The sequence below is a fragment of the Falco peregrinus genome, chromosome 6 (genome assembly GCF_023634155.1).
Source record: "Falco peregrinus isolate bFalPer1 chromosome 6, bFalPer1.pri, whole genome shotgun sequence".
Classification (NCBI taxonomy): domain Eukaryota; kingdom Metazoa; phylum Chordata; class Aves; order Falconiformes; family Falconidae; genus Falco; species Falco peregrinus.
In genome coordinates, this window is record NC_073726.1 from 19,669,155 (window position 1) to 19,692,125 (window position 22,971).

At 38.4% G+C, this 22,971-nt stretch overlaps 1 protein-coding gene across 4 annotated transcripts in view; it reads left to right on the plus strand.

Moving 5' to 3' along the window:
* Positions 1 to 1,717: 1,717 nt before the first annotated feature.
* The window catches only part of CD36 (CD36 molecule), a 39,068-nt gene continuing 17,814 nt past the window's right edge, over positions 1,718 to 22,971 (plus strand). For 2 of the 4 annotated variants that reach the window (XM_005243466.3, XM_027795383.2), the window contains exons 1-2: positions 11,217 to 11,375; positions 15,349 to 15,582. In XM_005243466.3, the coding sequence (XP_005243523.1) occupies positions 15,463 to 15,582 (120 nt within the window). In that variant the 5' untranslated portion in view covers positions 11,217 to 11,375; positions 15,349 to 15,462. Of the gene's footprint in view, positions 1,875 to 2,865; positions 3,012 to 11,216; positions 11,376 to 15,348; positions 15,583 to 22,971 lie in introns of those variants that run through there. The other 2 variants (XM_027795381.2, XM_027795382.2) reach the window with 2 other exon arrangements.

Below are 22,971 nucleotides of genomic sequence, written 5' to 3' on the forward strand. Positions count from 1 at the left end.
TGGAGGGTGTGCGCTTCACCACAAACATGCCTGGGATGTTTCATGTTGTGACGGCATGTTTACAGTTCTGTAATCTTTATCCTATGTAATTTTAAGGATCGTTTTTAAACTGTAAACGCTAACGAGTGCCTTGACTTCTCAGAGCATAAGAAAGAGGGGACGGATACATTCCATTTTCTTTCTGGCTGTTGTGGGTTGGAAGGAAGGGCACAGTGTAAAGGAACCAATATACTGATGATTGCCTTAAACATTGTGTAGCACACAAATTCAAGCAGAACTGGTGCAAAGCTGTTCTGCTCAGATTGGAGAGGAGCTGAAATGAGATGCTGCTGCAAATTGAGCTGCTGTTGCCTAAACTGGTAACCACAAGGTTTTATAGGGTGTAACAGCTGTAGGTCTCATGAAGGCAAGACCCAGCTATCATTTCCTGGAAGAAACTTCTGTGGTAATGTAAGGAAACTGCTCACGTACACAGCAAGGGCTGCCTAAAGCTTTTGGGGGTGCTCACCCCTTGTGACCACCAATGAGGACCCCCTGAGTACATGCTGAGCTTCTACAGGCACAGACTACACCCGCCCTCCCTTTGTGTAAATGGGGGGGCATCCTCCTGAGAGCAAAAAAACCTGAATCTACAAAAGTTCAGGTGGGACCCCCACCAGCAAGACACCCAGGATGAAAATGAACCAATGGGGCGCCGCTGGATCCATGGGTGGTGATAACTCTTCTCCCCCCCACACCCACCCTCCCCCACACCCCCCTTTCTTTCTTTTTATTGAATAGCGACCAGATCTAAGTAAAAACATGTGGCACGGGACTTGCTTACACAGTTAAAGTAATTGCCATTCGGCTATTGTGTCTAAACATGTGCCTTGTATTTTGTATTAATAAATCATAAAACTTGTTGGCTGATGTAATTTCACCTTAATTTGCTCTAAGGGTATCATGGACTTGGTTACTGGTCCCAAGGGGAGGGGAGTCATGCTAAATGACTCCCTTCATGTTGGGACACACAGCACCAGTTCCGGTAGCCCAACGTGGCTGCTTCGCCACTGAACCTGTCTGACTCTGCAGTCAGAGAAGTCTGAGCTGTTCCTGGCATCATCTCAGATCCTCTTTCAGTTATGGTGCAGGTAATTCAAGGACAAGGTTTACTTTTCCTTAACTGGCACATGTGCTTCTTTGTGTATGGGTGAAGCTGTTCAGTATTCATTTTCTTAGGAGTGGGAGGACTTCAAACAGAGTGCTGAATAACAGCTGGGCAGGGAAAAGATAATGGGCAGGAATACCATGGGCTTTACTGTTCTGGGGCTTTAGGAAGGAACACAAACAAGAACACATTACAGGATTAATTTACCAAACTTAAATTATTATTTATAATTAACCATTTCAGGTAAGATTTATCTGTGTACCAAAGAGCACTGACAAATCTGGCTTTCAGTTGCACCCAGCTCTTTGATTAACTGATAGCGCGAGAAGGTTATATACCAGGAATTCAGGCACAGGGAGAAGGAAACAGGAGAAAAAAGAAAAGTATCAGGGGAGATTTGGGGAAACATAAATGATAATGGCAGGGGACAAGGACGTAACTGATGGAAAGCTGTAAATTCTGGAGGTGGGGAAAAAGATTAGAGGATAATCCAATGGGGGAGGAGACAGACTAAAGGAGATGCTTGGTGGAGGAGTGACTGCTGAGATGATAGGGTGGTAGGTGGGAGAGATATACAGAGAGCTGGAGGAGGGAGGAGATTCTTGGGGAGTAGTAAAAGGAAGCACATGTAGAAAGGAAGGCAGAAGGGAGCTCTGGCAACAAGCTGGAGGCTGCATCTGCGAAAGCCACACAGGAAGCAACCAACGAGTCTCCAAGAAGACCAAAGGTAGAACAACAGCAATTACATAAAAGAATAGGCCAGAAAATATCCAGATTAATGGAAATGTCAGGAATATTTTTCTCTTCTTCCTTTCCCTTTTTGTTTCATTTTCTGACTAACTTTAAAGAAGAACTGCATTGAAAAGCCAGGCAAGGAGGCTTGTGCCATGGGATGGCTCTTGAGTGTGGGATGTAGCTTTATAGCTCCTGTCATACTGACTCACCTCGGGGTCCTGTTAACCCTCTGGGACAGCTTTTATCTTAATTATGACAGGCCTTGGAAGACAGGCTTCTCACTGTTGCTATTTGCTGTAACTGTCTGGAAGGAGGTGCCTCCTATTCAAATAAAAAAAAATCAATACAGTGCTTAAAACTTTAATATTTTTTAAAAAGTATTTTAAACAGTTCATCACTGCTATGATAAAAGGATCTAGCAAAGGTCCAACAGGACAGGCAGATGAAGCAACAGCACTCTCACTTGGCTCAGATGCTCATTTAGATAACAAAGTACTGAACCAAAGCCTGTGGAAATCATTAGAAAGAGTCCTGTGGATCTGAGCATCTGTATTCACAGCTGTGATCCCTCATTCTGACCTGTCTCTGCCTTTTGTGTAAGTAAGTATAATAAGCCCAAATCTGAAGAGTTATCTCCAGTGTGAAACCCCTTACCTGGCTTCCAGTGTGTTGTAAGGATTAACTGGGATTAGATTGTGTTTGCAGAGTCATTGCAAGGAGCAAAGTCAATTAAGCTTGTTCTGGATCGGCAAGAGGGACCTGATACATTGCCTCCAAGTGCTGAGTTATTGCAGAGGATAAAGGATTCAGAAGCAGAGGCTGGTGTTGAAAGGATTTGTCAGAACTGGTCTTTCTTGCAAAGCATAAGTGTGAAAAAGTATTATCTTTGGCTCAGGGGTCTTATAATTCCTTATATACTTGAGACAGCTTGGCTACTAAGGAGTTTGAAAGGTCTGTGCAACTTTCTTTTTCTCTTTGTGGCTGATGAAAGATCAACTGACTCATAGGGCACTGGGTTGCTACAGCAACTTGATTTTTTCTGTCAATAAGGAGCTAACTTAGCAGGCTCTTCTGCAGCTCTCCAGCTCCTGGTGGCAAGGGTAGTAAGAGCAGCTCTCCCACCATACAGGTATGTGACCCTGCTCCTGGACTAAATGCAGTTTCTCAGCACATAGTTGGACATTGTATTTGTTTCTTGTGAGCATACTTTTGCATCCTATTGCTAGCAAAATGCTCTTATATGCTAGAATTATTAAAAGCAAAGACACATGCCGTTCAGCCTCTATTTCTTGACTGTTACAACTCTAAGAGCCTGTTCACTAAAATTCAGAAAGAGTAAATATACTGATAATGAAAACTTTTCACTTCCATATTTATATCTTGATAGTATTTAATATATTGCTAATATTTCACTGTACATTGCAAATAGAAATGTATTCATATTTTAAACTGTAACAAGTGTATATAATCCTATGACTGTGAATTATTATCTTACATATAAAAATCTCTATATAAAGGATTATATACATTTATTATAAAAAGTAAATATGGATTAAGAGAAATATTAAGTGTATGGCTGATCATGGAATGTGTATGTTTTGTAAGTGTATTATAAATGAACATCTGAAAATACTGTAGTAATAAATTAGAGGAAAAGGCACATACGTGCATTTCTATGTAGATTTAAAATTATACTTTGTGTCCAATAAAGATGCTGATGTAACATTTCTTTAATTTTGATACAGAAATGCTGGGATCAACTCAATAAATATAGAATAGTCATGAAAATACTAATAACTTGTGCTGTCTTAGTGATCTGATTCTCTTTGACAACTGATACAATAACGATGATATTAACTTAGTGATTATTTAAAAAAAAAAAAAGCTCAGCAGAAATGTCCTTATAAAAAAATGTGTAGTCTGTAGTTGCCTAGTTTGGGGGAATTTTTTCTGTCCTCAAGTGAGACTTCAGAACCATTTATATAACTGGCATAACCAGGAAAGTGATCAGAAATGTAGGGTTTTATTCAGTTAAATTATTATGTTCTGGAACTACTTTCTGTGTAACTGATAGTTATATGCATATTTCTGTAACATGGTTTCATCTGAAAGAATAATGCACTATGTTAGCATCAGAAAATTACATGATCTGAAGAGTTCAGAGTATCTATTTGTTGTTGCCTACTTCATTCACTGCCAGTGCACAGAAATCACTTCTAGGACTTTTTCAACTGCTCTGTTCTTCAAAGTTAATGTTCCTTAATATGCAATAATACTACAAAAATTTTCCTAATTTCTTTAGAACTTCATCTGCTGCCAAGGTGTGTCTTGTGGCAAGGCTGATTTTATTTTTCAGTTTGGGTTGGGTTTTTCAGGGGGTGTGTGATCTATGCTTTATACTTTCATTGCAGTAATTAAATATATTCACAAGAAAAATATGAAAAAAAGAAAAATTCCTTTGTCACATACACAAGAGTAATACATTAGCACTTAAAGAAGAGGAAAGACATCCATTGGTGTAAAAAAAATGTATAATAGAGTTTTTGTGTAACAAAGTAGTTTCAAGAAAGCCTAGCTCACCAGATCCATGAGGATAGGGTATAAAAGGTGAAAAACTCCGCATCAGTTGGCACACATTTTCTTGAAACTAAGTATTGCTTCCTCACCCAGACTGGTAGGCAAAACCCACACAGTCTGTACCTTGACTGCCAGGTGGAAGGGAAAATCTGCTTTTCTGAAAGTGTTTCCATTAGGTCTGTGCTGCCGCTGCTGTAGTATGTGATTTCCTCTTGAGGCAGAACTTTTAACCAGGAAGAGCTTTGGCCTGTACTCATCATCTCCAGATGATTTTCTATGTCTCCCTTTCTTTTGGAAGAAAATCTATGTCTTGCTGGCACAGTTCTGGATCCCTTGGTACTATCCCAACCACTGATTCTGATTCTCAAATTGGGGCTGGACAACTGTTCCAGGACATGGGGTTGGTTGAGCTTTCTTCTTGTGCTAGCCTGATATAAAGGAGGTTTCTTCTCATAGTAGACTCATGATTTGACTTTAATACCTGGTGTTGGAGGCTGAACTGAAGTCCCAGGGAAGATCTGCATGTTGCTCAGACCAAAGACATGGATCTGGAACATGTGAACTGAAAGAAAAGGGTGTCAGTCATTTGGCAAGTCTTCAACTCTTGAGAAGTCACCAAAAAGTTGACCTTAAACTTACCTCTTCATTAACTGGAAAAATCCCCTGTACGTGTGTTATTCTTAATTATTGCACAGACCAAATTATGGTGTAGCTGGTAGGCAAAAGCTGACATAAGGACTGCCCAGTCATTCATCAGTGCCACTGCCATTGTCTGGGGTGATTCATTATGGTGACGATTTCCCAACCAGGTATTGCACCAGTGAAAGAGTTTTGAATTACTCCATTATTCTGTGATTTCTGAGGCAAGAAGACTTTTGCAAGAAGTGGAATATATTCAAGTAGGGACAAGACTTATTAAATTTCTCTTGATTTTCAAAAGATGACTGCTTTCAAAAGTTTTCTCCCCTACCATTGGAGCCCCTTCTCTGTGCCCTGCTTTGGTTTCAGCGAGAAACATCTGTAGCGTTAACAGACTGACCCAGTCTACCTAAAGAGGTAATTATTATATTATATAATTACATAATAAATATTATTATACCTCTTTGCTGCTTCAGACTCACCCAGAAGCCTACGTTATTACATTGCAGTTTCTGTATTGGGTTCAGCTCTATGAAGTTCCTTCCTATCTACATTCTGAGTGACTCTCACATGAACCTACAGAAGTGGAAGAATCAAAGTCCATTCTATCCCTGCCCATCTTGTGCTTTCTTCACCTGATTCCTCTGCTAAAATCACTTGAAAATAATTTTTAAAAGTGATTTTGAGGACTGAGAAAGGCAGAACTTTATGCATGCCACAGTCAGTGTGGAATTGCTCAGTCTATATTTCTGGGGAAAAAGTGAACTGAAGTAGCTGCTGGGTCTCCATCACCCATTTTTCCCTTAAAGAACCTAGTTACAGTTTGACAGAGAAGCTCATCACTGGCAGGAGCCAAATATATCACGCTGTTTCCACTGTACTGCTGCCAAGTTGGCTGGAGCCAATGGTATTTTAGGATGTTTTCCATATCGTCAGAACATAATGAAAATCACAAGGGACAGCACCTTAGGTCCTAACACTTCACACAGCTGGGAAAACTACAGCTGGGAGTCTTTAGTGGGTAATGAAGGAGCTATGCAGCAATTTGGAATGAGTCTTCCAAGCTCTTGTGATGAGAAATCAGGTATTAATGAATGTTTGGGAGGTTCTTTTCTCAGGGAGCTGAAGACTGCATGGTATGAGTGGTTGGAGTATGCCTCAGGGCATACACTGGAAAGCCTTGAAGGCCAGCATTTCTGCAGTAAAAATCTGTGATCTGAGGTGGGCCAAAAAAATGCTACACCTCATCTGCAATCTTTGGCCAAACTTTCCATTAATGTCAGGTTGTAAATATTTTGGAATTTTCTCATCACATTTTCTTCTTGCTTCAAGAACTTGTTTGCACTTACCAGAACCTTTTCTAGCTGTCCTGGTATTGTTGGTCTGGTGCATTGACAAGGGGGGGAGCTGAAAAACTTTTTTCGGGATTTTGAGTGGAGCTCCTCTAACATTAACCTTCTAAAAGTTAGAACTCTCATTTAAGTGAGTCGTTTAGAGCCTCTGTAGTTAAAGCAAAGACATCAGTGCCTCCAAAGGATATGATACATCCTTGCCTAAGACAAATATTTAAGGTAAATGGGGTGTGTTCACACCTCTCCATAGAGAGGAGAGGAAACCAGTTCATCTTCCTTAAGCCAGATGCCTACTTTTACTTGGATAAGTTTATTTGCCACAAATATTTGTAATTAACTTTAAACAATAAAATAATTTTTTCTATGAAACTATCTCTTCCTTTTCTTTTAGATCCTTAGAGCTGAAATATTAAAAGCAGAATGGAAACAACTGAAAAATCTTGATATTTCCTTCTTCTAAAGTGAGGTGACTACTTCTGCCATTTAATTCTGTTCTGTTCTGTGGCTTTTGGAAAACAAGGTGGTGCAAAATAGCAGTCACAGTGAGAATAGCTGAGACAAAGTGAACATACAATTTAGGGGAAAAAATAGTTTTATATTATTATTTTTATAATTTATGAGTTATATATTCAAGTTCTTTATAGGCAGTACTTGAAGATAGGCCATATTCACTCTAGGGGAGACTCTTACACAATAGAAGTGAAATAAATTGTTGAGGCTGGTCTGGGTGGATAGCTCATGTGCTGCTTCTTATGTATTATGTGATGACATGATGCACAGAAGGTTTTAGCTTCCATAGGAAATCAAACTACCTTTCCTGAATACAAATTTTCACTCCCTGTAAAGGAACACCTCCTAGTACCTCCAATACACAGCGAGGGGCAGAAGTCTCATCCAGCTGGTGGCATATTGCACACTTTCTTCTGTAGATGATTCATCTTCATCATTTTCCTCAGTAGAACTAAGTGCACATGAGTGATTATGAGTGTGTTGAATCAGAAAAAGCTTATCTGGGGACAGGAATCACATGTTCGTATTATTTGTGGTTTTTTGAATGATTTAAATCTTTCACTACTGAGGAAGAAATAACTGTTCTTGTGGGACAATAACTCTGGAGAAGCCAGAAGTCCACTGAGTGGTGGCAACAGGATTTTGGTTAGGGAGCGCAGAAGCCGCATAAGATGATGTTAATAGAATAAGTTAGGTAAACAATAAATTCATGTTTTTACTTACCACAGAAAGCAGATAAACATAATTCCTCACACCTTTATTTCAAAATAGGAAGAGTACCTAGAAGATGATAGAAAATCATGTGCTGAATGCTAAGAAAATTGATGTAACCTTCTGCCCCAGGGCTTGGCACTTTACCTAACAACTAGAAAGTTGGTTTTGGTGGTGGTTGTTTTTTTTTTGTAAAGTTAGTGTCCTTTGAAAAACTCAGAGGGTGCAAAAGTAGGGACATGAGTTTCCTGGAGTTTTCTGTTACTAACCTCAGCTAACATCTACTAACATCTCCATGTCTGACAAGGGATTAATGTTAAGATTAGTTTTTACAAGCTTCCTAATAGGCCCATGAAGAAAAACTCTGTGAGTGCCCTGACTGTGGAAACTAGGAAATATAAAATCATGCTGTGTGTTGTGACCTGACAGACTTCCCACCTGCTGTCCAGAGCGGGGAATCTGCTTTGCTGATCATAGACCTGGGCGGTGCAAACACACACTAGGACTCACCCTGTAATTAATATGATTACTTTAATAAACACCATATATCAATACCCACAAGCAAACTACTATCCCTGTTGATATGAAGGAGGTAGTGATCATATGTTGGTCACCCTTGACAGGATTGCAATAAACAACACACAGAAAGGTAAAGGAATAGACTACAGAGTTGATCAACACATTACAGTAAGCTACAAGCGGGAAAAGTAAATAGATGTATGGCCTGCTCAGAGGGAAAGCGTCGTGTGACGGTTATAAGGGATCTCAGGCCAGCTGAGAAGGAGCTCCGTAGAGCACTCTCTGAGCTGAGATTTTACACCCTTACAGTCACATAGCCTTTTTGTATGGATAACTTTGATAGGCAAGCCTTTTTTATCAGTTCAGACACAACACGGGGGTGTTACAACAGCTCCCCTTTAGCCAATAGTTTTTTATCTTTGGGATTTGTTCCCTTTGAGATGGAGGATGTGAGTGAGGTGTTGCTATCACATGTGCACAGTAGGGGTGGAGGGCCTCAGAAAGGACAAACTACCCAGCCTATGCCCAGTCCTGCTCCTCTCTATGGATGGCTTCAATGGCTGTTTTCCTTCTTCAGCACACTTCTTCTTTGTTGTTTCTTTCCAAACAACAGCTTGAACCTTACACCGTGCTGTACTGTACATCAGAGAATTCCCACAGGAATGTGGGAACATTTATACTGGCAACCTTAAAATTCAAATTACATGTACCATAAATGTATATCACCCCCTGATGGAAGGGATCTTAATGTAAAAAAAAAAAAAAGGGGGAGGCACTGTGTGTTTAGGAATCTCATGGCATACAGAAAGATGATAATTTTATTTATTTGTTCCCTCAGTGTTTATAAAGCATGCCAAACACAGTGATTTCCAAAAGGCCCTGCTATGACATGTCTAGAAAAGCCAGGAATCCCGCTCATCTCTACAACATTTTCTTGTCAGTAGTATGTTTATTCCAGGAAATGTGGGAGCACTCCATTTGGAGTTAACAACTACATTTGTCTTTTTCTGAAGTTTTTCCCTGAAGTTTTCTGTGTCTTCATGAGGCATGTGAGAGTTCATTTACCCTACTTCTCTTTCTTGACAATGTCTCCTTGCGGGTTAGTTTTGTCTGTTGCTGCACTGCTGGGGACTCCAATGAAGAACATATTTTTTTGCTTTTTCTGTCATCATTCTGTTGCTGTGTGTCTCTGTATTTTCTCCCCTACAACCTCTGGACTCTGATATAAAGCCAGAGAACACAGAAGGATCATTAGGTACTTATGGTTTGGTTTATTTTGTTTTGTTTTTAAGAAACAGAAATTAGTGATATCCAAAAAGTGCACAACTTCTCCCTTAGCTTCAAATCCTTTTAGCTGGTTTCTGCAGTTGAACCTGGCAGTCCTCATTCCATTGCCAAGCACTGCCTGCAGAAGAGATTTTGCTTATATATGGCAACAATGACATATCATAAGTCACAAAATTAGCCGATACAGTTCAGTATGTATAAATCGAAAACTGAGCTTCATTACATTTGCATTAACACCTTTAGGATTCCAGCAAAAAGACAGCAGTAGACATTTTCCTCCATTATTTGAAATGGTGCACACTGAATCCCACACACTGCAAACAGGGAAAATGAGCATAGTAGGGAACATGTCCACGGGCAGGTGTGACTAACTGGAATGATCTCCTCTTAGAAGAGAGAAATCAGCAGTGAAGAGGGCAGGCATCCTGGGAGGAAAGCTGAGGCATCCCAAACAAAAGCATCCTCAGGAGAGTGTTGTACAAGGAATGTCCAATAGAAATAATTAACAAGAATATTTGTAAAAGTAGTGCGTAGGAACCGTAGTGTGGAGGACTGTTTCCTTCAGCAGTTAAACCCCAGTCATTAATCAGAGAATAGAGAAAAGCAAATTTACTCCACTTTTCAAGAATGTGAAACTGGAGTTAGTCAGGGTCACTCGCTTCCCCTGGCAGCAAGTCTTGCACAAAGACTGTCATACAGCTTGCTTTCAAAGGGCCAGGCTCACTTTCAGTCTTGCTTCCACTACTAGGAGATAAAATCACAGACTCATTAATGTTCATCTATCTTAGATTTACTTAGCAGAAGTAGATTAGAAGAAAGAAACTTCTTCCACAAAAGCTTAATTTTCAAATAGGGCAATATCAAAAACAGAACAGTAAACAGTCAGTCAAAACACGTAGCAAGTTCTAAACATGTGGATCACAAACTATTCAGTGCTATATCCTGAAAGTCTGGACCTATGAATCTATTTTTAGGAATGTTTTCTCTGTTATAATGTAATATATCACTCCCTCTTGCTGTTGCCAGAATAATCTTTTAAAACAATGAATTCATTTAATTCACCTGGAATGAGGAGATATTTAAACAATATTTGTGCAAAAGCTTGCCAAACTGATTATTGTTAATTATTGATAGACACTGTGCTGGGATAACTCTTTGGTCTACACAGATGTCAGCATAAAAATATCTGATTTTTAGATATATTAAGAAAAAGAAGCTTCTGGGATGATGTTCATTGAACATTCATTAAAAGAGGAAGAAGCTTAGTGCTTTGTGAGGAAATGTTGTAATCCAGTCTGTGAAAAAAATACCCTTTAAAAATATTCTGATGTTTCCTGATCTTTATTACATGAAAATATACTATCACAATGATTAAGCTGCAAAGGCATTTAGCCTGCATCTAGTAAGGCTTTATTTATACAGCAGAGCATGCTATATAGCAAAGAATATTTGAAAATAGTGTGTCTTAAAGAAGGTGTCAGGAACTGGTTAGTCATAACTTGCTAATACGAGCAGTTTTAAAGCAAATGGATATTAGAGAAGTGACCAGGAACCAAATAAGTAAGTTACCCTTTTTTGTCCTTGACCTTTGACTCACTTGGATCAAAATTTGAAAAAGATTGCAGCTGCTAAGTATATTACCACGAGATGTAGGTAGTGGCTTTTAGTCAGACTGTAAAAATAACCGCCCCCCCAGCACCAATACAACTTAACTTTTTCTTCTGGCAAAAAGATAAAGAGGGAACTGACGTCTCTTGGAATATATAAAACACTCCCTTGGAGTTTAGAGCCTGTGAGCTTGGTGGGGAGATTTAGCTGCTTGTCTTCTCGTAACTTGATGCAAGTCATGTGTTAAGTACTTGTCCCTTCAGCTGCAAAGTCAGTTGCCCTTATTCAAGGTGAGTCATACGATACAATGTTTAAAATCAGAGGGTTTTTCTCAGAAATACTTTTAAAATCAGTTGGTGGAAAGCTCTTGAAACTCTTTATTTGTGATATAAAGTGGTAGGATTTAGCAAAGCTGTTTGCAAAACACAGCGAAACTTTACATGTATTAGTGACATGCTTTATTACTGTGTTAGCAATGGTATTTTATGTTCAGTATTGCAGGCTTTCCCAATTGCATTCTGTCTTTTGATATCTACTATTCTTGAAACTACAGTTCTGGAGTCATGTGAATTTATAAGAAATGCTTCTTTTCAATGTGATATTTGTAGCATTTAATATTGCAGATAAACCCCTCAAAATTACAATTTCAAAGTATGACAAAGATAAAAAAAAAAATAAAAAAGCAGAAATAGCCTCTTCCCTGCAGAAGTATCTTTTAATGGTTTCAGTATTTTTAATCTCACCATCTGACCTTGGAGAAACTGGAATTATGTTTAAAGAAACACCATGCTTTTGGGTGGAAACTCTTAATAGAATTTTGAAAAACCATTTTAATTTTCACTATACACACTGCTGCTTTCCCATGCAGCTGCTCTTACTCGGGGCACTAAACAATTCTGTCAGAACTGAAGTAGTGCCATGTCAAGGAATGTTTAAATATTACTATTAGAACTGGAGAAATCTTTAAGAAAATACAGATAATCTTTGATTTTTAAGGGTTTGATTTAAACTGGCATGCACAGAAGTTTAAGTTAAGTTAGGAAGAAAAAGTTTAATAATATTTTGCATCTTTTCTCCTATTCAGTTGCTTATAAATTGCCTTTTCAGAGTCCAAATGGACCATTTCCATCATCAGCATTCTATTAAGGACATTTGAAACAATATTAAAAAATACATACTCAGCACTCTAGAATGAGGTGAATATTTTTACCAATTCTGTAGTCAAATCTAAGTTTAAAAGATAGTACAGTTTCATAGACAATATCTAATTTTGTTATGGTACTTTCTATTCTGCATAAGGTAAATATTTTTTTTCCTGAATGTGAATTCCCGGACACAACTGCGTTCTTACTGGAAATTTCTACTTTAGTCTTCATATTTTACCTTCAGTTCTGATAGATGAGAACAGCTTGGTGACCTTTATGTGAAATTTAGTGTCATGTTGTGAGTGCTCTTCATTGCAGTTGTGTAATGGATAATTTGAATTGCATAAATTGAGATATGTCTAGACTGCAATTGCATTGTGTTTGGTAGGAGAAGGGTGAGTACTTTACAGTTTGCAAAAGCTCAGTATGGACACAATTTATTAGCAGCCAGTTGCTTTCCAGTTGTTTATTGCTAGTGCTCATGAGAAATACTTAGTCTGCCTAACAGAAAAAGAAATCCCTTGGAACAGCTTGTAGAAACTTGGATGGAAATGTATTTTGGTGTAAGGTGTATTTCTGTTGAATTTGAAAAGCTTCAGAATGTAAACCAAGAAAAAAATGTCTGACAATAAAAGCCTTTTTTAAACACTCATGGAAGAGATAATTTCCACTTTAAAATTTAAAATATGTCTTTACACACTGTAAAAATATCTACCGGAATAGATAGGGTTGGAGGGAAAAATCAACTTGAAATACATTTCACAATTTGATTTCACTGAGAATTTCTGCTTCTTAGATTTGCTACACTGTGTAACAGCAATAAGGTTTTAAAATCCTCACACCACTTATCCAATGAGTTGCACAGCCATATCACAGTATTGCAGTGCTATTTCTGCCAGACTAAAGATCCTGATCTGAACTTATCTACAAAGATATGAGAGTTTGCCCTAGTGACGTTAATGTGAAAGTTCTTCAGGTCAAATGAATTTGTAACTCAAGTTAGCTTTGAAATTTGATCTTAGCCACATTATGCATCCATCCACTCTGTCAAAGAGCCTTTAATAACCTTGTGTTTTTATAATTCAGTCAAGTAGTCTATCAGTTATCTTTGTGAAAAGTGCAAAAAGTTGCAGGAAAAGTTTGGGGAAATGGATTTTTTTCTTAATGTTACCCCTTTGGTGAGTTTCTATTTCTGCTCTGTGCAAAGGCACAGAGTAACAGAGCTGGTAGAGAGGAAAGCGACTAAGTAAACCTGCAGTTCAAATAAGTTGTACTTCCTCCAGCACAAAAACCAGGTCTACAGCTGTAAATGGACTTCTCAGTCCCTTGTGAAATAAAGACAAAAACTTTAGCCAAATCTGGTTTCTTCCTGGGTGCCTTGTGTGTGCAGGTAAAGCAATCAAAGGGTGAAGTTCTGATGTGGGAACCACAAAGAATGACCTGGTGGCAGGTGGGTGGATGGGATGACTTTTATAGGAAGGATATTTTTCTGAGATCATAAGTAGCCTTTTGGTCGTTCTGCTCACAAGTATCCAAGGGGAAATTATTAAATTTGTGCCAAATGAGTGCAAATGTACAGAAATAGTCATTGTCAATGACAAGGGAACCATAAACTGCTGCTAGTGCAAGAGCAGGCAAAATGAGAGTTTCCAATGCAGGTAAAAGGATCAGTCTAGACTCAGGTACGGACACAATATGATTGTGAGTTTGGGAGGATGTGGGAGGACACATCATTAAGCTGCTGACCGTGGTACCTCATATATCAGTGCAGGCTGTATGTGTTCTTTTTTTTAATAAAAGAACCTCATAACTGCGTTTATGAAAACATCTATTCCTACATCTGATATACTATTTAGAAACCCATGAAGATTTTTTTGACCCTTTAATCCTCATGAGCAAACTGGGAATTCAAGTTGAGTTATTCTTTCACTCCATCCTGCTCTTTTCCTTTGCTCTCTGTGTTTGGCCTTGAATGCATGATTGACTCTGTAACTAATACCTGCCTTAAAATTGATTTAGAGATGATCACAACATGTTAACGAACAGAAATTGGTCAGAACAAAAAGAATATGGACAATGGCATCCAAAACACAAAACAGTAGATCTTCTGTTAGTTGAGGGTCTAAAGCAAATAAACATGCAAATTCAGTGGATGGGAGTAATTCCTGAGCAAGAACAAATTGCAAATTAGACAGCTCTTTGTCTTAGTTATTCACAAACAGTAGCAAATAGAAAAATTATCACTGGGAGCTTATATTTTGCCATATCTCAGCACTGGTATCATTCTGATTTTCTTTACAACAGTCTCACTAGGTGCCAGACCTTGACATACTAGCACATATTATCAGCAACTGTTTTCCAATGAGCAACTGCAGACATATTATTTTTTTTCTGAGACTGAATGATCTTGAAGTATCAGGTATTACATCTTTCAAAAATCAAAATCTAGAATCGTTTCAAGAGGTCTGCGTTTCTGTAAGGCAACTGGAATTGATGAAACTAGGTGATGGTAAGAATGCAACTCTAAAAAGAAAATCCAGTCATACCTTTGACTTGAGGTTGTGAAACAAAGTTTTATACTTTCAGGAGCAGATTGTGTACTGACAAAGATCTGGAAAGGCAGGCTTCTTGTAGGTGCCTTCTATTATGGGCTGCCATTCCACACCAAGGTGCTGATGGACCTTGAGGATTTCCTTACTCGTGTAATACAGAAACAGCCTGGGTAGCTCACACTGAAACTCTTGGGTTTGCCTGAAGTGGGAGCCATGGGCATTGCAGACTGTAAAAAATGCAGAGGGCTAGAGTGTTCTCCTTTGGCACAGAGATTTTGGAGAAGGTGCGTGCCTCAGGAAGTGTCAGCTGAACAATAATTATGTCAGTTTGCTCTAATGCAACAGAGAAAAAAAAAAAAATAATGATATGTCACAAACAACTAGCTTGCCAAAAGTACACACAACTGTTTGGTTTTTTTTTTTTCTTTCTTTCTTTGCATTTTGGCACCGGCTGCCACTGGCTGGCTAGTTTTGGCATGTCATCTTCCTACCTGCTTCACCTCATGCACTTTGCACTTTGAGCTTTGGAATGTGATTTTTTGTTCACTCTCTCCTTATATTAACAGCTTCTCTCAGGAAGATCAGTGAGTCTGTTGGGACCAAGAAGGGAGAAAAAAGCATCAGGCCTTGCAGCAAGTATATTTTTACCCTGTCTGCCTGCACCCTGACAAAGGAGAGGAATGGGCTGTAACATAAACTGTGGGCTTCTCACTGGGGCCATCATCGGTGCTGTGCTGGCTATCCTTGGAGGAGTTCTGATACCAGTTGGAGATAATCTTATAGGCAAAGCAATAGAAAAGGTACTTTTTAAAAACTTCTTAAAGTCAATATGGTTTGTGGTTATTGAATATTCATTATTTGTAAGTCTTGTGCTCTGTTTCTGCTTTTTCCCTTTTTGTTTTCTTTATTAAACCTAGGTTTTGTAACATATGCAATGGAAAATTTCCTGGGAATAGATGCTGCAGCAATATTTTTTAAACATATTACTTCCATGTTTACTTGCTTCCTTTCTTTCATGCTCCGCATGACAAGCAAAAATTTTGTTTTCAAGTTGTGTTTTCAGTAATGTCATTTAGAAGTAAACATTTTGTATTTTTATTTTAATTATGATTGTTTCTATTTTATTTATTTTTTACCCATGATGGCCCACTTATTTATTTTTCTGCGTTCTTTTCTTATTTTGGTGCCCACTCCATGCACTTATATGTATGTACTGCAAATAAACTAGACAAACTTCTGATGCAGAATCTAAATCTACACTTAGATGCACTCAGCTCACATTCTGTGAATATACAATGCAAGTCAATATGCCTCACAAGACTGCAGGATCTGATCATATACACCTCCTTATTGAAGGAGTGAGAAGAGTAACTGAAGTGTAGTGGACTTAGCAGTCACAATTTTTTTCTTTTTTTTTTTTTTTTTAGATTTTTTTGTCTTTAAAATCTAATTGTGTCTTTAAAGAGAAATGAAAAGTTAATTTGTTAAATATTCAGGGAAAACAGTGTATAGCTGAGGATCTAAATCACAGAGTAATTTAGAGTGAAAGACCATGGAAGCCCTGGGGTGTCCACCATGGAGACATGGAGTCTCCTTGGGGTCACTGCAGCCAAGGCGGGCTCTCCTACAGTTAAAAATCCAGAAACCTTAAGGTCTTTGGCTGATGATTAGTCCTCCAAATAATCTGCTGTGGCACTGAAGACTGTGGAGATCTTGGAGACATGTATTCAAAGACTGTTCTGGAAGCCTGCCCTTAACTCAATGGCTATTGAAGTTAGTTGAGGAGGTGGATGCCTGAAATTTCAGGAAATGTAGCCTTGCCTAGATTCTAGCATCACTTTTTTAAAAAACTGAAAAAAATGGTTTCTACATACCATTTTAATTTCGTTAGCAAACTCAGTGAAAACCTAACTGTAGAGGAATTTTCCAATTCTTGTATTTTTCATGAAATTTTCAGATTTATGGAGAATAAAGAAATAATTCTTCACTAGATAATGTCACACTCACCTTGCAACATTTTACAAAAAAAGTCATACTCTATATTTGCAAATAATTTTAATTGTTTGACATATTGAAGAAAAGGCAGGTTTTCTAAAAAGCACGTGATTTTATAAATGTGTATCTCCTTATATTAAATATTTACTTCGAGTTATTCCAGAGTGTTGACTTATGCCATTAAATATTTTCAAAGCAAATTACACATATTAGCAATGTTATGTGTTCATGTTTACTTATAATGAACCAGTTATACAGCATGGTTTGCAAATGTCTACATATGAAATTATACCTGCATGAGTTCTTAGTGGTAAAATATTAGACAGAGTAATTTTTTCCTCAACCTCTTTATAATTTTCTGGATTGTGATCATGTTTCAGATGCTTGTAGCTATTTCAGGGCAGCTTGACTGATGTATATAAAAAGGAATATTTCCATACCAGTATTCATATAAAACATAAAAGATTAAATTTGTAGAGGTCTTATATATTTAAGTAAATGGATACTTCCTTTCTTAAGCACAAATCATACTAGATTTTTTTCTGTTTAGCATTCTGACTATCCGGTGAGACCATGAGACTCTTAAACCAATTTCTTTTCAGAAAAGATATGCCAAGGTACAACATCTGAAATATGTGATCATTTCAGCAGATGCTCAAAAGTGATTTGAATCTAACTAATTGTGATTTACTTGTGTCGATGGCTATTAAGAAAAACAAATATTTGTTAAACACTGCAGTTATATTTAAGATAAATATAGAGCTGGCTGGAAAGCAAACAGGTCTGCTGAGGAGACCATACTAAAAGTACATTTTTTCTGAAATCTTTCAACTTTTGGAAATGTCATTTTTCAAGGAAATGTTTGGTAAAAACAGATCAGTTTCAATGACAATTTTATTTGGAATTTCTTAAGCATAGAGACTCTAGGACAGGAAAAAACTAATGAGCAAGATGTTTTCTCAGATACGGCCTGTAGGAATTTATATTTCCATTTGGATTCATATAAGGCAAAGCCAGAACTTAAGTCCCTCACCCGCTGTGTGAAAACAAATTTCAAAATGTCATATTTTGATGAAAGGGAAAAACTGTTTCAGATACTACCAATATAAGTAAAATCATGTCTTAAATTCTGCGTGGTCCTTGAAAAAAGACCCCTAGGTGTTCCTCTGCATATTTTATCTTGGAGTAAATCCCAGTTCTTTGCACAAGTTGACAGAAACACAGTAAAACCAAACATATTTCTAGGGGAAAGGAATGTTGCTGTAAACTGTTATTGCTGGGTTAGAGAAATGGATGATTTATTTTTCTCCTGAACGAATAGCTTTAGGACACTTCACACTATAACAACTCAAAATATCTCAAATTAACTTGTTATCAAGGTCTGGTCAAACCGCACTATCATCAGTTTGTTCTGAAGCAAGTCCAGCTGAACTTTTAGAATCTCCCAATAAATAGGGACAACTTTAATTAAAAAATCAATGTGATCAATAGTTCTTACCATTTTGATAGCAGCTGAAGCCTGAGCATGCTTCCCTTAAGCACACATCTTGGCAGCTGACCAAACCCTATCAGCCCCATTTCTCCCTTATTGCAGTCATTGAGAGATTAGCCTGAGTAAACATTTTGCTGAAAGGCTGCATACTCTTGTTGCAGCAAAGAGAAATCATCTGCATGTGTACAGACAATCTCAGGTGCCCTTAGAAATTTGATAGAGACTGTCAGGGTATTGGCTATTATTTCCTAGCAGGCAGGTGCTGTTCTCCATCCATGAACAGTCCATGGGTGGATAACTCAAAGTCCACGTAACATGGAACATCAAGATGTCACCTCTTCGCATCTTCTTGTTTATTAACAGACATCTGTGCTTCAACACAAAACACATCGCTATGTTTTCTAACCTCAGACTGCCTCACCAGATCTTTTTTGGATAAATTGTTTCCACTCCTGCCTCCAGCAGGGTGGCAGGGTTTTAAAGAATTACAGCATTATATGTATTTTCTGAATCCTTTTAGAGGCCTTTTAAAAGAAACTGTCACTGGAAGAGCACAGTCAAAATGACACCACCAGCACCAGCATCTTGGCAGGGATCCACTGAACAAGAGTAGTGCTAAGCTATTTTAGCTCTGAAACTATTCAGGGAAAGGAGACTTCCCCCTTAAAAGTTGCCTGTGGTTTCAGTACCGAAGGGCAAAAATCCTAGTTTTCCCAAACAATGAATCTATCCACAGGGAATAAATGCCTTTCCATGAAGGTCTTAAGGGTTTAGAAAACTGCCCTTGGTACAGTTAGGATTGAAGCATGAAAGTTTCAGAGTTCTTTACAAAAAACATTTTGTTTGAGGCTATCAAAATCTACCTTTTTAACTGACTCCACACATTTCATTGCACGTTATCATGTCTATCATCATTGTTATTAGACATTGCCATATCTAACATTAAAAAAATCTAGTACTAAAAAAATCAACAGGAAAGGTGAATTCAAAACAACAAATCAGAAAGCTTGCAGCCAATATTGTTGAAAGGAGATATTTTGACATTGCTCAATTACCACCTTTTGCCTTTCCCTCTTTTAAAACAATATTATTTATTTAGGAAAAAATCCCATCATTTCAGTTATGATAAAAAATTTTGGTTGGGTTTTTTTCCCAGCTAATCAGCCTTTTTCCTCAGCTATATCTAGCCCTCAAAGCCCTTGGTAACTGATTAATTTGCCATAAAAATCTTTATCACCACTTCTTTAGGAGAGTTTGCTTTCTACCTTAGGTAGGAGCTTAACAGAAGTCACATAATGTTACTTAATATGTTGAATTCCGGATAAATTGATAATGCAGAATGGTGTATGATATGTCACAATACCTTAGTGCTGCACTCTTTCTATAGAGTTCTCAAAGTTAGCCTCTCCTATTTTTAGAAATAAAGCTATGAATTTTAGGTATTATTATGTTTAGCCTTCTGTCTCTCTACATACCTGTTATCTATGATTGTCCAGTTTGTGTCTCCTCAGCTACTGGAGGCATACAAAACAATTCTAATTTAAAATTGTTTGTGACATTCATATGGCACTTCTTCTAAACTAATGAAGCTAAAGTAACTGCTGGCTCTCAGCAGAACATGAGTGATCCAATCACACATATTCCAGCATTATCAATGATAAACTTAAATAGCTTCCATAATTTTTTATGATCAGGGACTGAAAAAGGACTGGAAGTTTTGATCCAACAGAGCCTGCCAAAAAAAACTGATAATAAGCTAATAATCATCACTCAAGAAGTAATAAATGGCTATTCGTACTTTCAGCTGCAAAATGGAAGAAGATTATTTGCTTTCCTGGAACTTAACTTACTCAGTTTTACAGAATTGTATTGTTTGTTTCCTCCAGTTTTATGTATGCAGACCAACACGTAAAACACACAGATGTAAACTCCCAGAAAATGGCATCTTTTGTCTATCTGGCCAGATCCTTTGTCAAGAAAGCAACTGCATCTTACATTTTGTATTTCTTCATCAGTAATCATGATGGCTGAATTCAGTGTAAAACACCAAAGTACAGAAGCTTCCATTGCTGACTGCTCAGCATTTCTTGAGTTTATGTATTGCCAGTTGATGCACCACAAGTGGGGGAAAAATTGTGTCAGAAACAAAAGAGGATAAAGTCCCCATTGTTTTCACTCTCAGTCTTGCACATTTAGGTCACGAGATGAACTTGACTGTGTAGCAATTATATACTGTATAGCTACTTTTCCTAACAGTAATTAATTATTGCATAAGATACTAGAGCTCATGTATGTTGACTAGGGAGTTTCATAGTATCAATTGCAAATTAGTAGTTTCCCAAATTGCCCTACCTTTCGTAATATCACAAAGCATGGCAGTGTTACCAGGGGGATATAAAAGTGACCAGCCATAGAGAGGGGTAATATTTAGGGCTGGCCTCACCAGTGATCAGTCAGCTAAAATCCAAGGGCTTGCTGGTGTGTGTATATTAGTTTCATTATATGAAGACATGAATAAGGACAGAGCTCTAGATTTTCTTCAGCTTTAAGCCACCATTGGCATTCTTGAAGTATGTGACAGGGAATCATACACACTTCCTTTGTGGGAGAAATGTTATTAACAATAGTGGCTGAATGCCACCAGATATAATGGTCTTGCTCCCTTCCTCCCCCTCCCTCTTTTGCCCTGCTGCTTCACTTATTTTAACTCTGTTATCTGATCCTTCCCCCTATACAGACCACTGAGCCAAGTGGCTCGCTCACTGGTAGAAAGGTAACCCAGCTGGGGGGGGCGGGAAGGGGGCAGTAAAAAGAACACCCCCCCAAAAAAAAAAAACCAAAAACAAACCAAAAAAACCCCAAACCAAGGAAGAACAAATAATCTTCCTCCAGTCTGGCAGGCAGGAACAGCTCCCTGAGGAATGAGAGCTGGCACATGGGAAGGGGGAAGCGTGTGTATCAGTGACCAAGGGGCTGCAGGTGCCAGCTTGCCCCTTTGGCTGCAGCACTGTCAGGTTGTATCAGCTGTCCCCTTGAAGCATCCCCTAAGAGTGTCCACGGTGGCATCAGCACAGAGAAAATGGTGGGCTGAAAATCCACATAGTAACTCATTGTGACCTGGCTGTCCCATGTATTCAGTTTCCATGGTCCTCTTTGTACCAATGCCCAAAGTAATTTTTCTCTTTTGGCATTTCCTAAGGGTACAATATGCATATAGTAGTTATTCTTGCATGAAAAATAAAGGACAGCCACGCCCACCTCTTTAGCTGGACAGTGAATTTGTTCTAGATCGATAAAAGAGTACATAGTATAATGAAGTGCAGCAAGGAGCAGTACAGAAAGTACATGAAAAGGCTTGTGTCTCATAGCCTGCAGTCTCAGTCTGCATGGAAAGTTGTCCTGGTTGTGCTAAAAAGTCCTGCATAAGTTTCAGCTTTTCCTGCAATACCGGAGAGAGGTTTAGCGGCAAAGATCCACTCTTTGGAAAAAAACAAGGTCGTTTATAAGGAGAAAGCTGTGAGGAAGCATGTTCCTTATATTCTTCCAGGTCAATCACAGAGATGTGGTCATTGCAGAATAACCAGTTTTCAAAGTGCCCAAAATGTCTAAAGCTGGAGGCAGGCTGGGGACTATTTCTGTGCCTCTCCAAGATGGGAGGAGAGATCCTATGGCTCAGGTACTCTGAGCAAACTGCAGTGGCAGAGTCAGCATATCGTTCTGTGCTATCATAACCCTTAGCAAAGGGTTATAAGGGGAGGGAGGAATGGACAGATGTGAAAACTTCTTTTAAGAAGTAACTAACACTACTTTAAAATCTGTTGTCACAAGGTTGAAACTTCTCTGTTCATCTCTGTGCCTATTTGTTGTTGAATTCTAGAGAGATTAGTTTGTCCTCTTGGGCATATAGCTGCCAGCTTAACCACTTCTCTACCAGTTACACAGAGGTAGGAGGTCAAATCCTGGCATCTGTCCCCATCCCAGGACCCTGCTGCATACAGATCACAGGCAGACTGCGTAGAAGTTGCACCTTTCTTAATATCAGCCTGCTTCTCCCAGATCCTTTGAGCAATCCTCTGTGGAAACTGAAAAGGTGATTTCAAAATCATGTAAGCTTTTCTCTTTGCCAGGGACATGGTCTGCCCCATGCTAGATCACAGCTGTTGATAGGCTTTGGCCTCCTGAGGTTTGCAAAACAAGGCTGAAGAGAATTTTAACTGTCAGGTCTGAGTGCAAGCCCTCAAGATGATAACACATTTGCTACAGCAACTTTCCTTCCCCACTCACACAAATGCACATAAATTATAGCAGCTATTCAACCAGCAAGCCCTGTGCTTCACACCACAAGCAAGGCATTTGCAACCCCACCATACAAACAGGCTTTCCATAGACAAAACTCTGACTATGTTATGAGTTCTTCAAGATATGGTATTAATTTCTAATTGCAGTGTTCTTAATCGGTAATTTGTTTTTTTGTTTGTTTTTTTTTTTTTTTATGGTGCTTGCTAAGCAAACTCTAGAGGGCAGAAATTTAAGCTAGAAAGAAAATCTAGTAAACTGTAATTTAAAATGTCTTTTCATGCTCTCTGGGGGGATTCCAGCCTTTTAATTCCTGAGACTCTGTGAGCTGTGCAAATTAATCAATTAATATTGCACCACACTAATAAAAAAGCATTTCATATATTATAGCCAGGGTGCCTAGATT